At 46.6% G+C, this 18177-nt stretch overlaps 1 protein-coding gene across 3 annotated transcripts in view; it reads left to right on the top strand.

The window, feature by feature from the left end:
* Window positions 1-18177, top strand: part of ERICH3 (glutamate rich 3) — a 94086-nt gene that overhangs the window by 50141 nt on the left and 25768 nt on the right. For all 3 annotated transcript variants that reach the window (XM_063427929.1, XM_063427927.1, XM_063427928.1), the window contains exons 8-10: window positions 798-978; window positions 4106-4292; window positions 4696-5015. In XM_063427929.1, the coding sequence (XP_063283999.1) occupies window positions 798-978; window positions 4106-4292; window positions 4696-5015 (688 nt within the window). The remainder of the gene's footprint in view (window positions 1-797; window positions 979-4105; window positions 4293-4695; window positions 5016-18177) is intronic.

The raw sequence follows: 18177 nt of genomic DNA, 5'->3' as shown, positions 1-18177 counted from the left end.
ATGTTTTCATTGGGGTATGTCTACTACATAGTGGTGTTTTTTGCTGTTCTTTTTTTTAATTTAATGGGAAACAATGTCAACCAAAAAGTGAAACAATGTCGTTAGACCGAGCCTCCCTTGCAAATTCAACATCTTCCCCTATTCTGATTCTCAGATCTCTATTGCTGCAGTAAGAAACCCTCATATTTCTTTGAAAATGATTCATCTAAAAATGAACAGCGACTTAAAAAGAAAGATTAGCAGAGTAGTTATTCACTAAAATGGGAAGTCAGAGTAAATTCAAAGTGAATTTAAAATTTAAGGCCAAAATAGCTGACTGGAGGTATGGCTGACGAATATTTTTACAGTTTGGTTATTTTTGACTTTACTTTGAATTTTATTTGAATTCCTGACCATTTCCACTTCCTGGAATAGCCCTGTATGTTTTACTTTAATTCTTCATTTAAGAACTCACAGAGGTATTTAATTGAATGTGAAAACAAAGTGAATTTAAAATTGAAGGTCGAAATATCCCAGCTAGAAAAAATCTTTAATACAGCTATGTTTTCAGTACGGCATTTCTGGCTTTTTTAAATGTGAAATTCACGTTGAATTCCCTTGGAATTCTTACTTAAGTGAAACTTTTAGACTATAATCTATATGTCTATTATTACCTTTTTAGGATTTTATAATTTTCTTCTTTGGGGCATAAAATCCCAGTTTTAAATCTGACAGTTTTGTGACATTTCACATTTAAGAATTTTGTGACATTGATTTGTTAAAATCTTTAAGAGTTTTTTTTATGTTTTTTTTTTCAGGATCCTAAAAAGTTTCCAAAACCATCTTTACACAGTAATGTAAAAATAACAATGATTTACCTTGGAAAAAATGTCCATCTATCTTTTGAGGATGACGACTACCGAGACGAAGTTAAAATTTTCCAGCAACACTGCGGAGGTGAAAATCTTTGTGTTTTTAAAGGAAGACTTCTTGAAGGAGGTGAGTTTTGTCAATGGTGAGTTATGAAGAGTTAAATATCAATATTTTTTGTAAAAAACACAACAAAATATATTTCTAATGCCATATGGATATTTGTCTTAAATTTATTTGAAAAAAAATTACTTTTGAGCTCTTCTAAATATGAAAGAGTGCGATAAGTTATAAGATTGACAGCTATTATTTATACTTTAAAATGTGGGAAAATCAAAGAGAATTTAAAATGTAATGCCAAAGTAGCCAAACTAGAAGCATAGCTGATTTGGATATTTTTTTGTAGTTCAACTACATTGGCCTTACATATGATATACACTTTGAATTCAGTTTGAGTTCTCATCAATTCTCATCTTAATAAATAAGACTGATCTCAGTGTAGGGCTCCCACCTCCCAGTGCCCAGACCGCCACCACAACAAGTTACACATCTATAGGACTCCTGCATCCCAGTGCCAGGATTGCCACCACAACCACTTACACATCTATAGGGCTCCCACCTCCCAGTGCCAGGACTTCCACCACAACCACTTACAATCTATAGGACTCCCGCCTCCCAGTGCCAGGACTGCCACCACACCCACTTACACATCTATAGGGCTCTCACCTCCCAGTGCCAGGACTTCCCCCACAACCACTTACACATCTATAGGACTCCCGCCTCCCAGTGCCAGGACTTCCACCACAACCACTTACACATCTGTAGGGCTCCCACTTCCCAGTGCCCGGACTTCCATCACAACCACTTACACATCTATAGGACTCCCGCCTCCCAGTGCCAGGACTGCCACCACAACCACTTACACATCTATAGGGCTCCTGCCTCCCAGTGCCTGGACTGCCACCACAATCACTTACACATCTATAAGGCTCCCAGGAATTAGCTTGTTGGCCAAGATTCCTGTCATCATTCACGTAATTTTCCCTCCCTCTTTCTTGTTTTGTCACTTTTCAGAAATCTGAAGCACTTCGGAGCTTCGGCAATTCGTAACTTTGGCAATTCGGTTCAGTTTGGCACATCCAAACTACCGAACTTCGGTACTTCGAACATTTGTAGGCATCTGAATGTCCGAATGTCTAGTGCAGATTACTAGGAGAGAAAAAACACATTCATGAAAGGAGGAAAAAAGCATAGATCTATAGGACAGAACAAAACACTAAACCAATAAGCTCCAACTCCAATATTAAAACAAACAAACAAAAATAAAAAACACACCCAATTCAGAAATATGTGGGAATCATAATAAAATACAATTTCATACAGATTTACACAAAAGTAAAACGCCATCCTGAAATGATAAATTATTATTATTATTATTATTATTATGGTTTTATTTATATAGCGCCAATAAATCCTGCAGCGCTTTGCAGTGGCTGGACGAACAAACATGTAGTTGTAACCATACAAGTTGGACACACAGGAACAGAGGGGTTGAGGGCCCTGCTCAATGAGCTTACATGCTAGAAGGAGTGGGGTAAAGTGACACAAAAGGTAAGGATAGTATTAAAATAATGACAGTTGCAGAAGAGGAATCAGTCGGGAGCTATTAACAGTTTAATTGATACGCTTTTATGAAGAAGTGGGTTTTTAATGATTTTTTGAGTGGAGACTGGGTGAGCATCTAACGGAGGAGGGAAGTGAGTTCCACAGGAACAGTGCAGCCCTCAAGAAGTCTTGAAGGCGAGCATCAGAAGTGGGAGTATTGACAGAAGATAGACATAAGTCTCCAGCAGAGCGTAAGGGCCTAGACGGGACATACATACTTATGTATTAGGGAGGATAGATAGGTGGGGGCAGCATTATGTACAGATTTGAAAGCAAGAACCAGAATTTTAAATTGAGCACTATATCTTACAGGAAGCCAATGTAGGGACTGACAGAAGGGTGAGACGTGGGAGGTGCGGGCGGACAGGAAGATGATAAATTATTTTTTATTAAGTGTTTTGACGGATACTAATGTTTCCATTGTTCAAAAATCTAGTGTGTATGTAGCTGGGGAAAAAAAATTAGACTTAAAGATAATGAAATGTGTGAAATATGTAATTTGAATGGTTTGCTTCTTATGTGAGGTCTGCCAAGCACCGTTACTGGTTTTCACTCCTAAAATTGGAGATAGTGGATGAACGGTCAGTCCAGTGCATAGAGTGCACATAGAGTGCTCTCTGGATGGTAGGAGATGGATGGTCAGTCCAGTATAAAGAGTGCACTCTGGATGGTCAGTCCATGGAGAGGAATGGTCAGTCCAGTGCATAGAGTGCATAGTCAGATTTTCACTAGACAACATAAATAAAATGAAAATAAGTAACATTTCTCAGTGTAAGGCCTTGGTGAAAATTAGGTTCCCCTGGTGCATGGTCACTTTCATAAGGTGCAAGGTCATGTGGTCAAGGTGCATTGTACATATAATTTCAGTTAGTGCAAGTGTTGTGGTTTGAGATTTTGACTGAATTAGTTTGCACAATTCAAAGGGTTTCACAATAACTGCTGTGTTATCTCAAAATGGTTGAGGGCCATGTGATTGTGGAAGCACCAAGATGGTTGCCGATCATCAGCCCCGTTCTTGTAGCCTGGGAGAAACTGGAAAGACTGTCTTTTTCTCTGTTATTAAGTCTTGTAGACCCCGTTGAATGCTTACATTAGTGAAATCTACATTTTGGATTTATTTAAAATAACTGAGTGTGTGTGTTTTGGTAATAGGAACACAAAAATAGACTTAGCATGTTAAACACGTATCATGTCATGTGATCATGGTGCAAGGTCATGTGATCATGGTGCAAGGCACCTTTATAGAGTCAAGTTGTATGGTCATAGTGTATGATCACATTCCTACACTGCAAGGTCAGATTATCATGGTGAAAGGTCATGTTTTCATTGTGGACAGTTAGTTTAACAAAGAGTTTTGCTTTTTCTCTCGGCTCACGGACAAAGAGCACACCTGACCCAACTAGATATCATTGAAGTCTGCAGATGATAGTAGCTTTATTCATATTGCCATCAAGTAATTTGAAGGCTGCATATATTCTCCTAGTATCTTGAGATCAGATTTTGGAAAATTCTCAAGTGATCCATAATTAATCTTAATAAATCTTTTTGTAAACATCTGTTATTTTTTTGATTTTTCTTCTTATTCTTACAGAGTCCTTCAGTTTAATATCACGGCGGCACAGAGGGTTCCCTTTCAGCCTCACATTTTTTATCAATGGCATGCAGGTAGATCGATTAAGTTCTTGTTGTGAATACAAACACCGCAAGGGGGCGAGACTAGGGGGCAGGAATGGACATTTTGGATTCACTGACATCGAAGGAGCTTCTCCATGTTACAGGTAAATTAAATGCAGACTTGTATACAGCTTCAGAACCACATTTTTATCAACACTAATTCAGCCGCATCTACCTATATAATATAATGGAAATTAATTTATTAAACAGAGGAGAGAGGATTAAATCTTTTAGAAAAATATTCAAATACAATTTTATTTTCTGAATTTTCAAATGAAGCAAGAGAGGGAAGAGTAGACTATACATATATTTAGCAATAAAATATGTTTTGTTCTTGTTTGACATATTGCAACATCTTTTAGAGAAAATAAAACAAGGTGTACTTGTTTCTTATTGGGTATTTCATAGATAGATAGACAGATAGATCGATAGATATTTTTATTTTGTAATTTTATTTTGCTTCCTCATTATTTTACGATGGTCATGTTAGAATGTATTACATTTCAGATGTATCATTGCAATGGGTCTTGATAAAAAACCATTGCCCCCGCCGAAGAAAACAACAGAAGAAATGTCTGACAGTGAAGATGAGAAAGATGAAAGGAAAGATGATTCAGCGGTGGAGGATGATGTTAGCGAACAAAAAAGTCATGTAGATGATGAAAAAATGGAACAGAGAAGTCCAAGAACATCCTCTCCGTATGATGCTGAAAAAGAGGCAGATGACACCAAGAAAGACATGGAATATGAAGAAGAGGGAGAGGACACAAATGACGAGACTCGAGTTTGCACCGATACGTACGAAGCAGATGATGAAACCAAAGATGGTAATTATCATGTTTTAATAATACACTGAATTTCAGTTCAGTTTGTCAGACCCTACAAAGGATACATAAACACAAATATACAAAGAGAACAGATTTAAGTTGTGAGAAAAGTAAAGCTGAAGATATATATATATGTAAATAGAATTGCTTGGCACTCCTCCCTTTGCACCAATAATTATATAAATGCCTAGGTACAATCCCGCATTAAATATATCCAAATAAATGTAAGGGAGCACTGATAAAGACCCCAGGAGGGTCGAAACGTCGATTTTCTTTTTACACAGTTGATGTATTCTTGAAATACAATAAATACTTTTTTCCCCACTACATTGAAGACCCAGAGTGCTCCCTTACATTTATTTGGATATATATATATATATATATATATATATATATATATATATATATATATATATATATATACCGTATATACTCGAGTATAAGCCGACCCGAATATAAGCCGAGGCCCCTAATTTTATCCCAAAAAACTGGGAAAACTTATTGACTCGAGTATAAGACTAGGGTGGGAAATGCAGCAGCTACTGGTAAATTTCTAAATAAAATTAGATCCTAAAAAAAATATATTAATTGAATATTTATTTACAGTGTGTGTATAATGAATGCAGTGTGTGCGTATGTGTGTGTGTATGAGTGCAGCGTGTGTGTATGAGTGCAGTGTGTGTGTGTATGAGTGCAGTGTGTGTGTGCATGAATGCAGTGTGTGTGTGCATGAATGCAGTGTGTGTGTGCATGAATGCAGTGTGTGAATGCAGTGTGTGCAGGGCCGGTGCAAGGATATTTGCCGCCGTAGGCAAAACATTTTTTGCCGCCCACCCCCCCCCCCCCCCATATGTCCTGACTTCCCCTCCTCCTCCCTCAGTGGTCCTTACCTCCCCACCCCCGTGTTCCTTCACTCCCCCCCCCCAGTGGTCCTGACTCACCCCTCCCCTAGTGGTCCTTACCCTCCCCTCCCCTAGTGGTCCTTACTTCCCCCTCCCCTCCCATAGTGGTCCTTATCCCACCCCCTCCCTCTCATAGTGGTCCTTATCCCCCTTCTCCCTCCCATAGTGTTCCTTATCCCCCCCCATCCCTCCCATAGTGGTCCATATACCCCCCCCCCTCCCTCCCATAATGGTCCTTATACCCCCCCTCCCTCCCATAGTGGTCCTTATCCCACCCCCTCCCATAGTGGTCCTTATACCCCCCTCCCTCCCATAGTGGTCCTTATACCCCCCTCCCTCCAATAGTGGTCCTTATCCCCCCCTCCCTCCCATAGTGGTCCTTATCCCCCCCTCCCTCCCATAGTGGTCCTTATACCCCCCTCCCTCCCATAGTGGTCCTTATCCCCCCCCTCCCTCCCATAGTGGTCCTTATCCCCCCCCTCCCTCCCATAGTGGTCCTTACCCCCCCCCTCCCATAGTGGTCCTTAAACCCCCCCTCCCTCCCATAGCGGTCCTTATACCCCCCCTCCCTCCCATAGCGGTCCTTATACCCCCCTCCCTCCCATAGTGGTCCTTAACCCACCCCCTCCCTCCCATAGTGGTCCTTATACCCGCCCCCCCCCCCATAGTGGTCCTTATACCCCTTTTTTTTTATTATTAATTTTTTTTTTATTATTTTATTTCTTATTTTATTTATATTTATTTTTTTTCGTCCCCCCTCCCTGCTTGATATATGGCAGGGAGGGGGGCTCTCCTTCCCTGGTGGTCCAGTGGCAGTTCAGTGGGGGGGAGAGGGGGGCTGGCAGAGCTGTACTTACCTTTCCTGCAGCTCCTGTCAGCTCTCTCCTCCTCTGCGCCGTCCGTTCTGCTCTTCTGTCAGCTCACAGTGTAAATCTCGCGAGACTTACACTGGGAGCTGACCGAGGTGCTGAACGGATGGCGCGGAGGAGGAGAGAGCTGACAGGAGCTGCAGGAAAGGTAAGTACAGCTCTGCCAGCCCCCCTCTCCCCCCAGTCTGTATTATGGCAATGCAAATTGCCATAATACAGACTCTGACTCGAGTATAAGCCGAGTTGGGGTTTTTCAGCCCAAAAAATGGGCTGAAAAACTCGGCTTATACTCGAGTATATACGGTATATATATATATATATATATAAATATATTACACAAGATCCAGCACACCCACCTATCCACTAAACACCAACTTCAATGTTGAAAGATTGTATTTGTTTTTTTTTTTTAAACACCTAATCTAGGCAAAAATAATGGGGGTTTAGTTACATTATATGATCATACATTGCATAAGCCTGCCACAATATCAATGTACCCCATCTTTGGCAGGTCCTACACTAATAGCCTAATATCTGCTCTTATGAGATTAACAGTGGCGTCGCTGGGGGGGGGGGGGCAGAGGGGGCCATGCTGTGCCCCCCCACATCATGCTGTGCCCCTCCCTTGGCCCCCCCCAAATGCTAGCAACTTGCTGGCCATGGGCTTACTTACATTATATTCCCTCGGGCTGTAACAGTGTTCCAGCCCAATGGAATGCAGGAGAGAGGAGCTGGAAGGTGCTGGGTGTTTTCACCAGCTTCCCCCGGCACAGGCCCCCCCCCCAAATTAAGCCCCTCCCGCACATAAGCCCCACCCCTCCCGAAAGGATGGGAGATGGCTGCCTGACCCCCAGCAACAGGTAGGCTTGATATCCTCAGGTGTGTGTGTGTGTGTCTGTGTATGTCTGTCTGCTAGTGAGGTAGCATGTGTGTGTCTGTGTGTGTATGGACTCAGCAGTCTGTGTGTGTGTGTATGGACTCAGCAGTCTCTATGTGTGTGTGTGTATGGACTCAGCAGTCTGTGTGTGTGTGTGTGTATGGACTCAGCAGTCTGTCTGTGTGTCTGTGTATGGACCCAGCAGTCTGTCTCTGTGTGTGTGTGTGTGTGTGTGTATATGGACTCAGCAGTCTGTCTTTGTGTCTGTGTGTGTATGGACTCAGCAGTCTGTCTATGTGTGTGTGTGTGTATGGACTCAGCAGTCTGTGTGTGTGTATGGACTCAGCAGTCTGTGTGTGTGTATGAACTCAGCAGTCAGTCTATGTGTGTGTGTCTGTTCGTGTGTGTGTCTGTGTGTGTATGGACTCAGCAGTTTTTCTGTGTGTCTGTGTGTGTATGGACTCAGCAGTCTCTGTGTGTGGACTCAGCAGTCTCTATGTGTGTGTGTGTATGGACACAGCAGTCTGTGTGTGTGTTTGGACTCAGCAGTCTGTGTGTGGACTCAGCTGTCTGTGTGTGTGTCTGTGTATGGACTCAGCAGTCTGTGTGTGTGTGTGTGTATGGACTCAGCAGTGTGTCTGTGTGTGTATGGACTCAGCAGTCTGTGTGTGTGTGTATGGACTCAGCAGTGTGTCTGTGTGTCTGTGTGTGTATGGACTCAGCAGTCTGTGTGTGTGTGTATGGACTCAGCAGTCTGTGTGTGTCTGTGTATTGTCTGAGCAGTCTGTGTGTCTGTGTGTGTATGGACTCAGCAGTCTGTCTGTGTGTCTGTGTGTGAATGGACTCAGCAGTCTGTGTGTGTGTCTGTGTCTGTGTATGGACTCAGCAGTCTGTGTGTGTGCATGTGTGTATGGACTCAGCAGTCTGTATGTGTGTATGGACTCAGAAGTCTGTGTGTGTGTATGTGTGTTTGAACTCTCTGTGTGTGTGTATGGACTCAGCAGTCTCTGTGTGTGTGTATGGACTCAGCAGTCTGTGTGTGTACTGACTCAGCAGTCTGTGTGTGTGTATGGACTCAGCAGTCTGTGTGTGTGTGTGTATGGACTCAGCAGTCTGTGTGTATGGACTCAGCAGTCTGTGTGTGTGGACTCAGCTGTGTGTGTGTGTGTATGTATGTACTCAGTAGTCTGTGTGTGTGTATGGACTCAGCAGTCTGTGTGTGTGTATGGACTCAGCAGTCTGTGTGTGTGCTGACTCAGCAGTCTGTGTGTGTGTGTATGGACTCAGCAGTCTGTGTGTGTGTGTGTATGGACTCAGCAGTCTGTGTGTGTGTATGGACTCAGCAGTCTGTGTGTATGGACTCAGCAGTCTGTGTGTGTGTGTGTGTGTGTATGTATGTATGTATGTACTCAGTAGTCTGTGTGTGTGTTTGGACTCAGCAGTCTGTGTGTGTGGACTCAGCAGTCTGTGTGTGTGTGTGTGTGTATGTATGTACTCAACATGCGTGTGACATCACACAAAGGACGCGCAAGCACGTTCTGGGGTCATAGGCCTGGTACAGCCAATCAGATTAAAGAAGACTTATTTAAACTCCTTTCTTGCCTTCCCTCATTGCCCCGTCGTGGTTTCCCTTAGTGGTTGACCGAGAGTGTGTTCCTGAGCATTTATTTCTGGTTATTGACTTTGGCTTCGTTTTGACTTCCCTGTATTCTGGTATCCTTGACTTTTGGCTTTCCCTCATCGTTGTGTCTCATTCTATGTCTCTGACCTCGGCAAGTATTTTGACTATTCTCTAGTACATTAAGTCATTCTAAGGCCCGGTAAGACGTTAACTTTAGTCCTAGGTGTGATAAGGTCCTGCCAGCTGGATCAACTAGTAATCCTGACAATTTCCTTGTCCAGCAGACATCTATGGGATATAGATGGCATTCAGCAGTAGTTTCATTCATGACAAACCATGAATGAAGCAACAGTGTTAAGCAGCAGTGTGCCTTCTATTATGTTGCTGAATAGTGCTTGCATGATTTCTAAGAAAGCATTTAAGAAATAGTGATGACTTTTATGATGACTGGTGTGTGTGCGTATGTGAAGCACTTATTACATACCTCTGCAATTATAAGCAGATTAGTGAGGAATTGTATAAGGAAATAATTACAATTTGTGTTATTAGTGTCTCAGCTTCTCTTGTTTATTAAGCATTATTTTGAGATTCACCTTTAAAGTACAGAGGAAACAGCAATATCTCGAAAAATCCAATTAAACAAGCATCCTAAGCTATCCTTTTTTATAGAAGCAGAGAATCTGATAAAAGCAGAGGCATTGTTAAATCCATTTAATTGTCATGTGCAGGATGACAGTCTTTTTGTCTCATCGTTCATAAGATATCTGTCTAAGAAAACACATTTCTTATAATGGTTTCTAGTCAAATCAATATCACATGTACGTGTTTTGCCTTAAAAGGATCTGCCAAGTGACAGATCAAGGAGTTTTTAAGTCCTTGTAAAAGTCATTACGACTTATCTTGTTTATTTATTTTAATATGTGTTTCGGTTTTTATTTTTAAATGTTTTTTTTCTCTGATTTGGTATCAGGCTGCCAGTGAGCCTCCTCTAAGCACTGCATATCAGGCTGCTGCCAGTGATCCCCCTCTAAGCACTGCATATCAGGCTGCTGCCAGTGATCCTCCTCTAAGCACTGCATATCAGGCTGCTGCCAGTGATCCTCCTCTAAGCACTGCATATCAGGCTGCTGCCAGTGATCCTCCTCTAAGCACTGCATATCAGGCTGCTGCCAGTGATCCTCCTCTAAGCACTGCATATCAGGCTGCTGCCAGTGATCCTCCTCTAAGCCCTGCATATCAGGCTGCTGCCAGTGATCCTCATCTAAGCACTGCATATCAGGCTGCTGCCAGTGATCCTCCTCTAAGCACTGCATATCAGGCTGCAGCCAGCGATCCTCATCTAAGCACTGCATATCAGGCTGCGGCCAGTGATCCTCCTCTAAGCACTGCATATCAGTCTGCTGCCAGTGATCATCCTCTAAGCACTGCATATCAGGCTGCTGCCAGTGATCCTCCTCTAAGCACTGCATATCAGGCTGCTGCCAGTGATCCTCATCTAAGCACTGCACATAAGGCTGCTGCCAGTGATCCTCCTCTAAGCACTGCATATCAGGCTGCTGCCAGTGATCCTCCTCTAAGCGCTGCATATCAGGCTGCTGCCAGTGATCCTCATCTAAGCACTGCATATCAGGCTGCTGCCAGTGATCCTCCTCTAAGCGCTGCATGTCAGGCTGCTGCCAGTGATCCTCCTCTAAGCACTGCATATCAGGCTGCTGCCAGTGATCCTCCTCTAAGCACTGCATATCAGGCTGCTGCCAGTGATCCTCCTCTAAGCACTGCATATCAGGCTGCTGCCAGTGATCCTCCTCTAAGCACTGCATATCAGACTGCTGCCAGTGATCCTCCTCTAAGCACTGCATATCAGGCTGCTGCCAGTGATCCTCCTCTAAGCACTGCATATCAGGCTGCTGCCAGTGATCCTCCTCTAAGCACTGCATATCAGGCTGCTGCCAGTGATCCTCCTCTAAGCACTGCATATCAGGCTGCTGCCAGTGATCCTCCTCTAAGCACTGCATATCAGGCTGCTGCCAGTGATCCTCCTCTAAGCACTGCATATCAGGCTGCTGCCAGTGATCCTCATCTAAGCACTGCATATCAGGCTGCTGCCAGTGATCCTCCTCTAAGCACTGCATATCAGGCTGCAGCCAGCGATCCTCATCTAAGCACTGCATATCAGGCTGCTGCCAGTGATCATCCTCTAAGCACTGCATATCAGTCTGCTGCCAGTGATCCTCCTCTAAGCACTGCATATCAGGCTGCTGCCAGTGATCCTCATCTAAGCACTGCATATCAGGCTGCTGCCAGTGATCCTCCTCTAAGCACTGCATATCAGGCTGCTGCCAGTGATCCTCCTCTAAGCACTGCATATCTGGCTGCTGCCAGTGATCCTCATTTAAGCACTGCATATCTGGCTGCTGCCAGTGATCCTCATTTAAGCACTGCATATCAGGCTGCTGCCAGTGATCCTCCTCTAAGCGCTGCATGTCAGGCTGCTGCCAGTGATCCTCCTCTAAGCACTGCATATCAGGCTGCTGCCAGTGATCCTCCTCTAAGCACTGCATATCAGGCTGCTGCCAGTGATCCTCCTCTAAGCACTGCATATCAGGCTGCTGCCAGTGATCCTCCTCTAAGCACTGCATATCAGGCTGCTGCCAGTGATCCTCCTCTAAGCACTGCATATCAGGCTGCTGCCAGTGATCCTCCTCTAAGCACTGCATATCAGGCTGCTGCCAGTGATCCTCCTCTAAGCACTGCATATCAGGCTGCTGCCAGTGATCCTCATCTAAGCACTGCATATCAGGCTGCTGCCAGTGATCCTCCTCTAAGCACTGCATATCAGGCTGCAGCCAGCGATCCTCATCTAAGCACTGCATATCAGGCTGCTGCCAGTGATCATCCTCTAAGCACTGCATATCAGTCTGCTGCCAGTGATCCTCCTCTAAGCACTGCATATCAGGCTGCTGCCAGTGATCCTCATCTAAGCACTGCATATCAGGCTGCTGCCAGTGATCCTCCTCTAAGCACTGCATATCAGGCTGCTGCCAGTGATCCTCCTCTAAGCACTGCATATCTGGCTGCTGCCAGTGATCCTCATTTAAGCACTGCATATCAGGCTGCTGCCAGTGATCCTCCTCTAAGCGCTGCATGTCAGGCTGCTGCCAGTGATCCTCCTCTAAGCACTGCATATCAGGCTGCTGCCAGTGATCCTCCTCTAAGCACTGCATATCAGGCTGCTGCCAGTGATCCTCCTCTAAGCACTGCATATCAGGCTGCTGCCAGTGATCCTCCTCTAAGCACTGCATATCAGGCTGCTGGCAGTGATCCTCCTCTAAGCACTGCATATCAGGCTGCCACCAGTGATCCTCCTCTAAGCACTGCATATCAGGCTGCTGCCAGTGATCCTCCTCTAAGCACTGCATATCAGGCTGCTGCCAGTGATCCCCCTCTAAGCACTGCATATCAGGCTGCTGCCAGTGATCCTCATTTAAGCACTGCATATCAGGCTGCTGCCAGTGATCCTCCTCTAAGCGCTGCATGTCAGGCTGCTGCCAGTGATCCTCCTCTAAGCACTGCATATCAGGCTGCTGCCAGTGATCCTCCTCTAAGCACTGCATATCAGGCTGCTGCCAGTGATCCTCCTCTAAGCACTGCGTATCAGGCTGCTGCCAGTGATCCTCCTCTAAGCACTGCATATCAGGCTGCTGCCAGTGATCCTCCTCTAAGCACTGCATATCAGACTGCTGCCAGTGATCCTCCTCTAAGCACTGCATATCAGGCTGCTGCCAGTGATCCTCCTCTAAGCACTGCATATCAGGCTGCTGCCAGTGATCCTCCTCTAAGCACTGCATATCAGGCTGCTGCCAGTGATCCTCCTCTAAGCACTGCATATCAGGCTGCTGCCAGTGATCCTCCTCTAAGCACTGCATATCAGGCTGCTGCCAGTGATCCTCCTCTAAGCACTGCATATCAGGCTGCTGCCAGTGATCCTCATCTAAGCACTGCATATCAGGCTGCTGCCAGTGATCCTCCTCTAAGCACTGCATATCAGGCTGCAGCCAGCGATCCTCATCTAAGCACTGCATATCAGGCTGCTGCCAGTGATCATCCTCTAAGCACTGCATATCAGTCTGCTGCCAGTGATCATCCTCTAAGCACTGCATATCAGGCTGCTGCCAGTGATCCTCCTCTAAGCACTGCATATCAGGCTGCTGCCAGTGATCCTCATCTAAGCACTGCATATCAGGCTGCTGCCAGTGATCCTCCTCTAAGCACTGCATATCAGGCTGCTGCCAGTGATCCTCCTCTAAGCACTGCATATCTGGCTGCTGCCAGTGATCCTCATTTAAGCACTGCATATCAGGCTGCTGCCAGTGATCCTCCTCTAAGCGCTGCATGTCAGGCTGCTGCCAGTGATCCTCCTCTAAGCACTGCATATCAGGCTGCTGCCAGTGATCCTCCTCTAAGCACTGCATATCAGGCTGCTGCCAGTGATCCTCCTCTAAGCACTGCATATCAGGCTGCTGCCAGTGATCCTCCTCTAAGCACTGCATATCAGGCTGCTGGCAGTGATCCTCCTCTAAGCACTGCATATCAGGCTGCCACCAGTGATCCTCCTCTAAGCACTGCATATCAGGCTGCTGCCAGTGATCCTCCTCTAAGCACTGCATATCAGGCTGCTGCCAGTGATCCCCCTCTAAGCACTGCATATCAGGCTGCTGCCAGTGATCCTCATTTAAGCACTGCATATCAGGCTGCTGCCAGTGATCCTCCTCTAAGCGCTGCATGTCAGGCTGCTGCCAGTGATCCTCCTCTAAGCACTGCATATCAGGCTGCTGCCAGTGATCCTCCTCTAAGCACTGCATATCAGGCTGCTGCCAGTGATCCTCCTCTAAGCACTGCATATCAGGCTGCTGCCAGTGATCCTCCTCTAAGCACTGCATATCAGGCTGCTGCCAGTGATCCTTCTCTAAGCACTGCATATCAGGCTGCCACCAGTGATCCTCCTCTAAGCACTGCATATCAGGCTGCTGCCAGTGATCCTCCTCTAAGCACTGCATATCAGGCTGCTGCCAGTGATCCTCCTCTAAGCACTGCATATCAGGCTGCTGCCAGTGATCCTCCTCTAAGCACTGCATATCAGGCTGCTGCCAGTGATCCCCCTCTAAGCACTGCATATCAGGCTGCTGCTAGTGATCCTTCTCTAAGCACTGCATATCAGGCTGCCGCCAGTGATCCTCCTCTAAGCACTGCATATCAGGCTGCTGCCAGTGATCCCCCTCTAAGCACTGCATATCAGGCTGCTGCCAGTGATCCTCCTCTAAGCACTGCATATCAGGCTGCTGCCAGTGATCCTCCTCTAAGCACTGCATATCAGGCTGCTGCCAGTGATCCCCCTCTAAGCACTGCATATCAGGCTGCTGCCAGTGATCCCCCTCTAAGCACTGCATATCAGGCTGCTGCCAGTGATCCCCCTCTAAGCACTGCATATCAGGCTGCAACCAGTGATCCTCCTCTAAGCACTGCATATCAGGCTGCTGCCAGTGATCCCCCTCTAAGCACTGCATAGCAGGCTGCTGCCAGTGATCCCCCTCTAAGCACTGCATATCAGGCTGCTGCCAGTGATCCTCCTCTAAGCACTGCATATCAGGCTGCTGCCAGTGATCCCCCTCTAAGCACTGCATATCAGGCTGCTGCCAGTGATCCTCCTCTAAGCACTGCATATCAGGCTGCCACCAGTGATCCTCCTCTAAGCACTGCATATCAGGCTGCTGCCAGTGATCCCCCTCTAAGCACTGCATATCAGGCTGCCACCAGTGATCCTCCTCTAAGCACTGCATATCAGGCTGCTGCCAGTGATCCTCCTCTAAGCACTGCATATCAGGCTGCTGCCAGTGATCCTTCTCTAAGCACTGCATATCAGGCTGCCACCAGTGATCCTCCTCTAAGCACTGCATATCAGGCTGCCGCCAGTGATCCTCCTCTAAGCACTGCATATCAGGCTGCTGCCAGTGATCCTCCTCTAAGCACTGCATATCAGGCTGCTGCCAGTGATCCTCCTCTAAGCACTGCATATCAGGCTGCTGCCAGTGATCCCCCTCTAAGCACTGCATATCAGGCTGCTGCTAGTGATCCTTCTCTAAGCACTGCATATCAGGCTGCATCCAGTGATCCTCCTCTAAGCACTGCATATCAGGCTGCTGCCAGTGATCCCCCTCTAAGCACTGCATATCAGGCTGCTGCCAGTGATCCCCCTCTAAGCACTGCATATCAGGCTGCTGCCAGTGATCCTCCTCTAAGCACGGCATATCAGGCTGCTGCCAGTGATCCCCCTCTAAGCACTGCATATCAGGCTGCTGCCAGTGATCCCCCTCTAAGCACTGCATATCAGGCTGCCACCAGTGATCCTCCTCTAAGCACTGCATATCAGGCTGCTGCCAGTGATCCTCCTCTAAGCACTGCATATCAGGCTGCTGCCAGTGATCCCCCTCTAAGCACTGCATAGCAGGCTGCTGCCAGTGATCCCCCTCTAAGCACTGCATATCAGGCTGCTGCCAGTGATCCTCCTCTAAGCACTGCATATCAGGCTGCTGCCAGTGATCCCCCTCTAAGCACTGCATATCAGGCTGCTGCCAGTGATCCTCCTCTAAGCACTGCATATCAGGCTGCCACCAGTGATCCTCCTCTAAGCACTGCATATCAGGCTGCTGCCAGTGATCCCCCTCTAAGCACTGCATATCATGCTGCCACCAGTGATCCTCCTCTAAGCACTGCATATTAGGCTGCTGCCAGTGATCCTCCTCTAAGCACTGCATATCAGGCTGCCACCAGTGATCCTCCTCTAAGCACTGCATATCAGGCTGCCGCCAGTGATCCTCCTCTAAGCACTGCATATCAGGCTGCTGCCAGTGATCCTCCTCTAAGCACTGCATATCAGGCTGCTGCCAGTGATCCCCTCTAAGCACTGCATATCAGGCTGCTGCTAGTGATCCTTCTCTAAGCACTGCATATCAGGCTGCCGCCAGTGATCCTTCTCTAAGCACTGCATATCAGGCTGCTGCCAGTGATCCTCCTCTAAGCACTGCATATCAGGCTGCCGCCAGTGATCCTCCTCTAAGCACTGCATATCAGGCTGCTGCCAGTGATCCTCCTCTAAGCACTGCATATCAGGCTGCTGCCAGTGATCCCCCTCTAAGCACTGCATATCAGGCTGCCGCCAGTGATCCTCCTCTAAGCACTGCATATCAGGCTGCTGCCAGTGATCCTCCTCTAAGCACTGCATATCAGGCTGCTGCCAGTGATCCCCCTCTAAGCACTGCATATCAGGCTGCCGCCAGTGATCCTCCTCTAAGCACTGCATATCAGGCTGCTGCCAGTGATCTCCCTCTAAGCACTGCATATCAGGCTGCTGCCAGTGATACTCTAAGCACTGCATATCAGGCTGCTGCCAGTGATCCTCCTCTAAGCACTGCATATCAGGCTGCTGCCAGTGATCCCCCTCTAAGCACTGCATATCAGGCTGCTGCCAGTGACCCTCCTCTAAGCACTGCATATCAGGCTGCTGCCAGTGATCCTCCTCTAAGCACTGCATATCAGGCTGCTGCCAGTGATCCTCCTCTAAGCACTGCATATCAGGCTGCTGCCAGTGATCCTCCTCTAAGCACTGCATATCAGGCTGCCGCCAGTGATCCTCCTCTAAGCACTGCATATCAGGCTGCTGCCAGTGATCCTCCTCTAAGCACTGCATATCAGTCTGCTGCCAGTGATCCTCCTCTAAGCACTGCATATCAGGCTGCTGCCAGTGATCCTCCTCTAAGCACTGCATATCAGGCTGCTGCCAGTGACCCTCCTCTAAGCACTGCATATCAGGCTGCTGCCAGTGATCCTCCTCTAAGCACTGCATATCAGGCTGCTGCCAGTGATCCTCCTCTAAGCACTGCATATCAGGCTGCTGCCAGTGATCCTCCTCTAAGCACTGCATATCAGGCTGCTGCCAGTGATCCTCCTCTAAGCACTGCATATCAGGCTGCTGCCAGTGATCCCCCTCTAAGCACTACATATCAGGCTGCTGCCAGTGATCCTCCTCTAAGCACTGCATATCAGGCTGCTGCCAGTGATCCTTCTCTAAGCACTGCATATCAGGCTGCTGCCAGTGATCCTCCTCTAAGCACTGCATATCAGGCTGCTGCCAGTGATCCCCCTCTAAGCAATGCGTATCAGGCTGCTGCCAGTGATCCTCCTCTAAGCACTGCATATCAGGCTGCTGCCAGTGACCCTCCTCTAAGCACTGCATATCAGGCTGCTGCCAGTGATCCTCCTCTAAGCACTGCATATCAGGCTGCTGCTAGTGATCCTACTCTAAGCACTGCATATCAGGCTGCTGCCAGTGATCCCCCTCTAAGCACTGCATATCAGGTTGCTGCCAGTGATCCTCCTCTAAGCACTGCATACCCATACCTACCAGCAATTCTGTATTAATTTGTTTGGAAATTATTTAGATGATGAAAAACAATAGATAATATATATACAGTTTTGCTCAAAAGTTTGCATACCCTGGCAGAAATTGTGAAATGTTGGCATTGTTTTTGAAATATGACTGATTTTTTTTATTGAACCATAGTGACCACATGAAGCCATTTATTATCACTTAGTTGTGATAATCTTCTCCTTTTTATATCATAATGATAACAGAAATCACCCAAATGGCCCTGATCAAAAGTTTACATACTCTTGTATATTTGGCCTTGTTACAGACACACACAGGTTCAAATGTCAATTAAAGCTTAATTTCCCACACCTGTGGCTTTTTAAATTGCAATTAGTGTCTGTGTATAAATAGTGAATGAGTTTGTTCGCTCTCACGTGGATGCACTCAGCAGGCTAGATACTGAGCCAT

Source organism: Pelobates fuscus, chromosome 7, assembly GCF_036172605.1.
Source record: "Pelobates fuscus isolate aPelFus1 chromosome 7, aPelFus1.pri, whole genome shotgun sequence".
In the NCBI taxonomy this organism is placed as follows: domain Eukaryota; kingdom Metazoa; phylum Chordata; class Amphibia; order Anura; family Pelobatidae; genus Pelobates; species Pelobates fuscus.
This window is presented reverse-complemented; position numbering and strand designations above follow the sequence as displayed.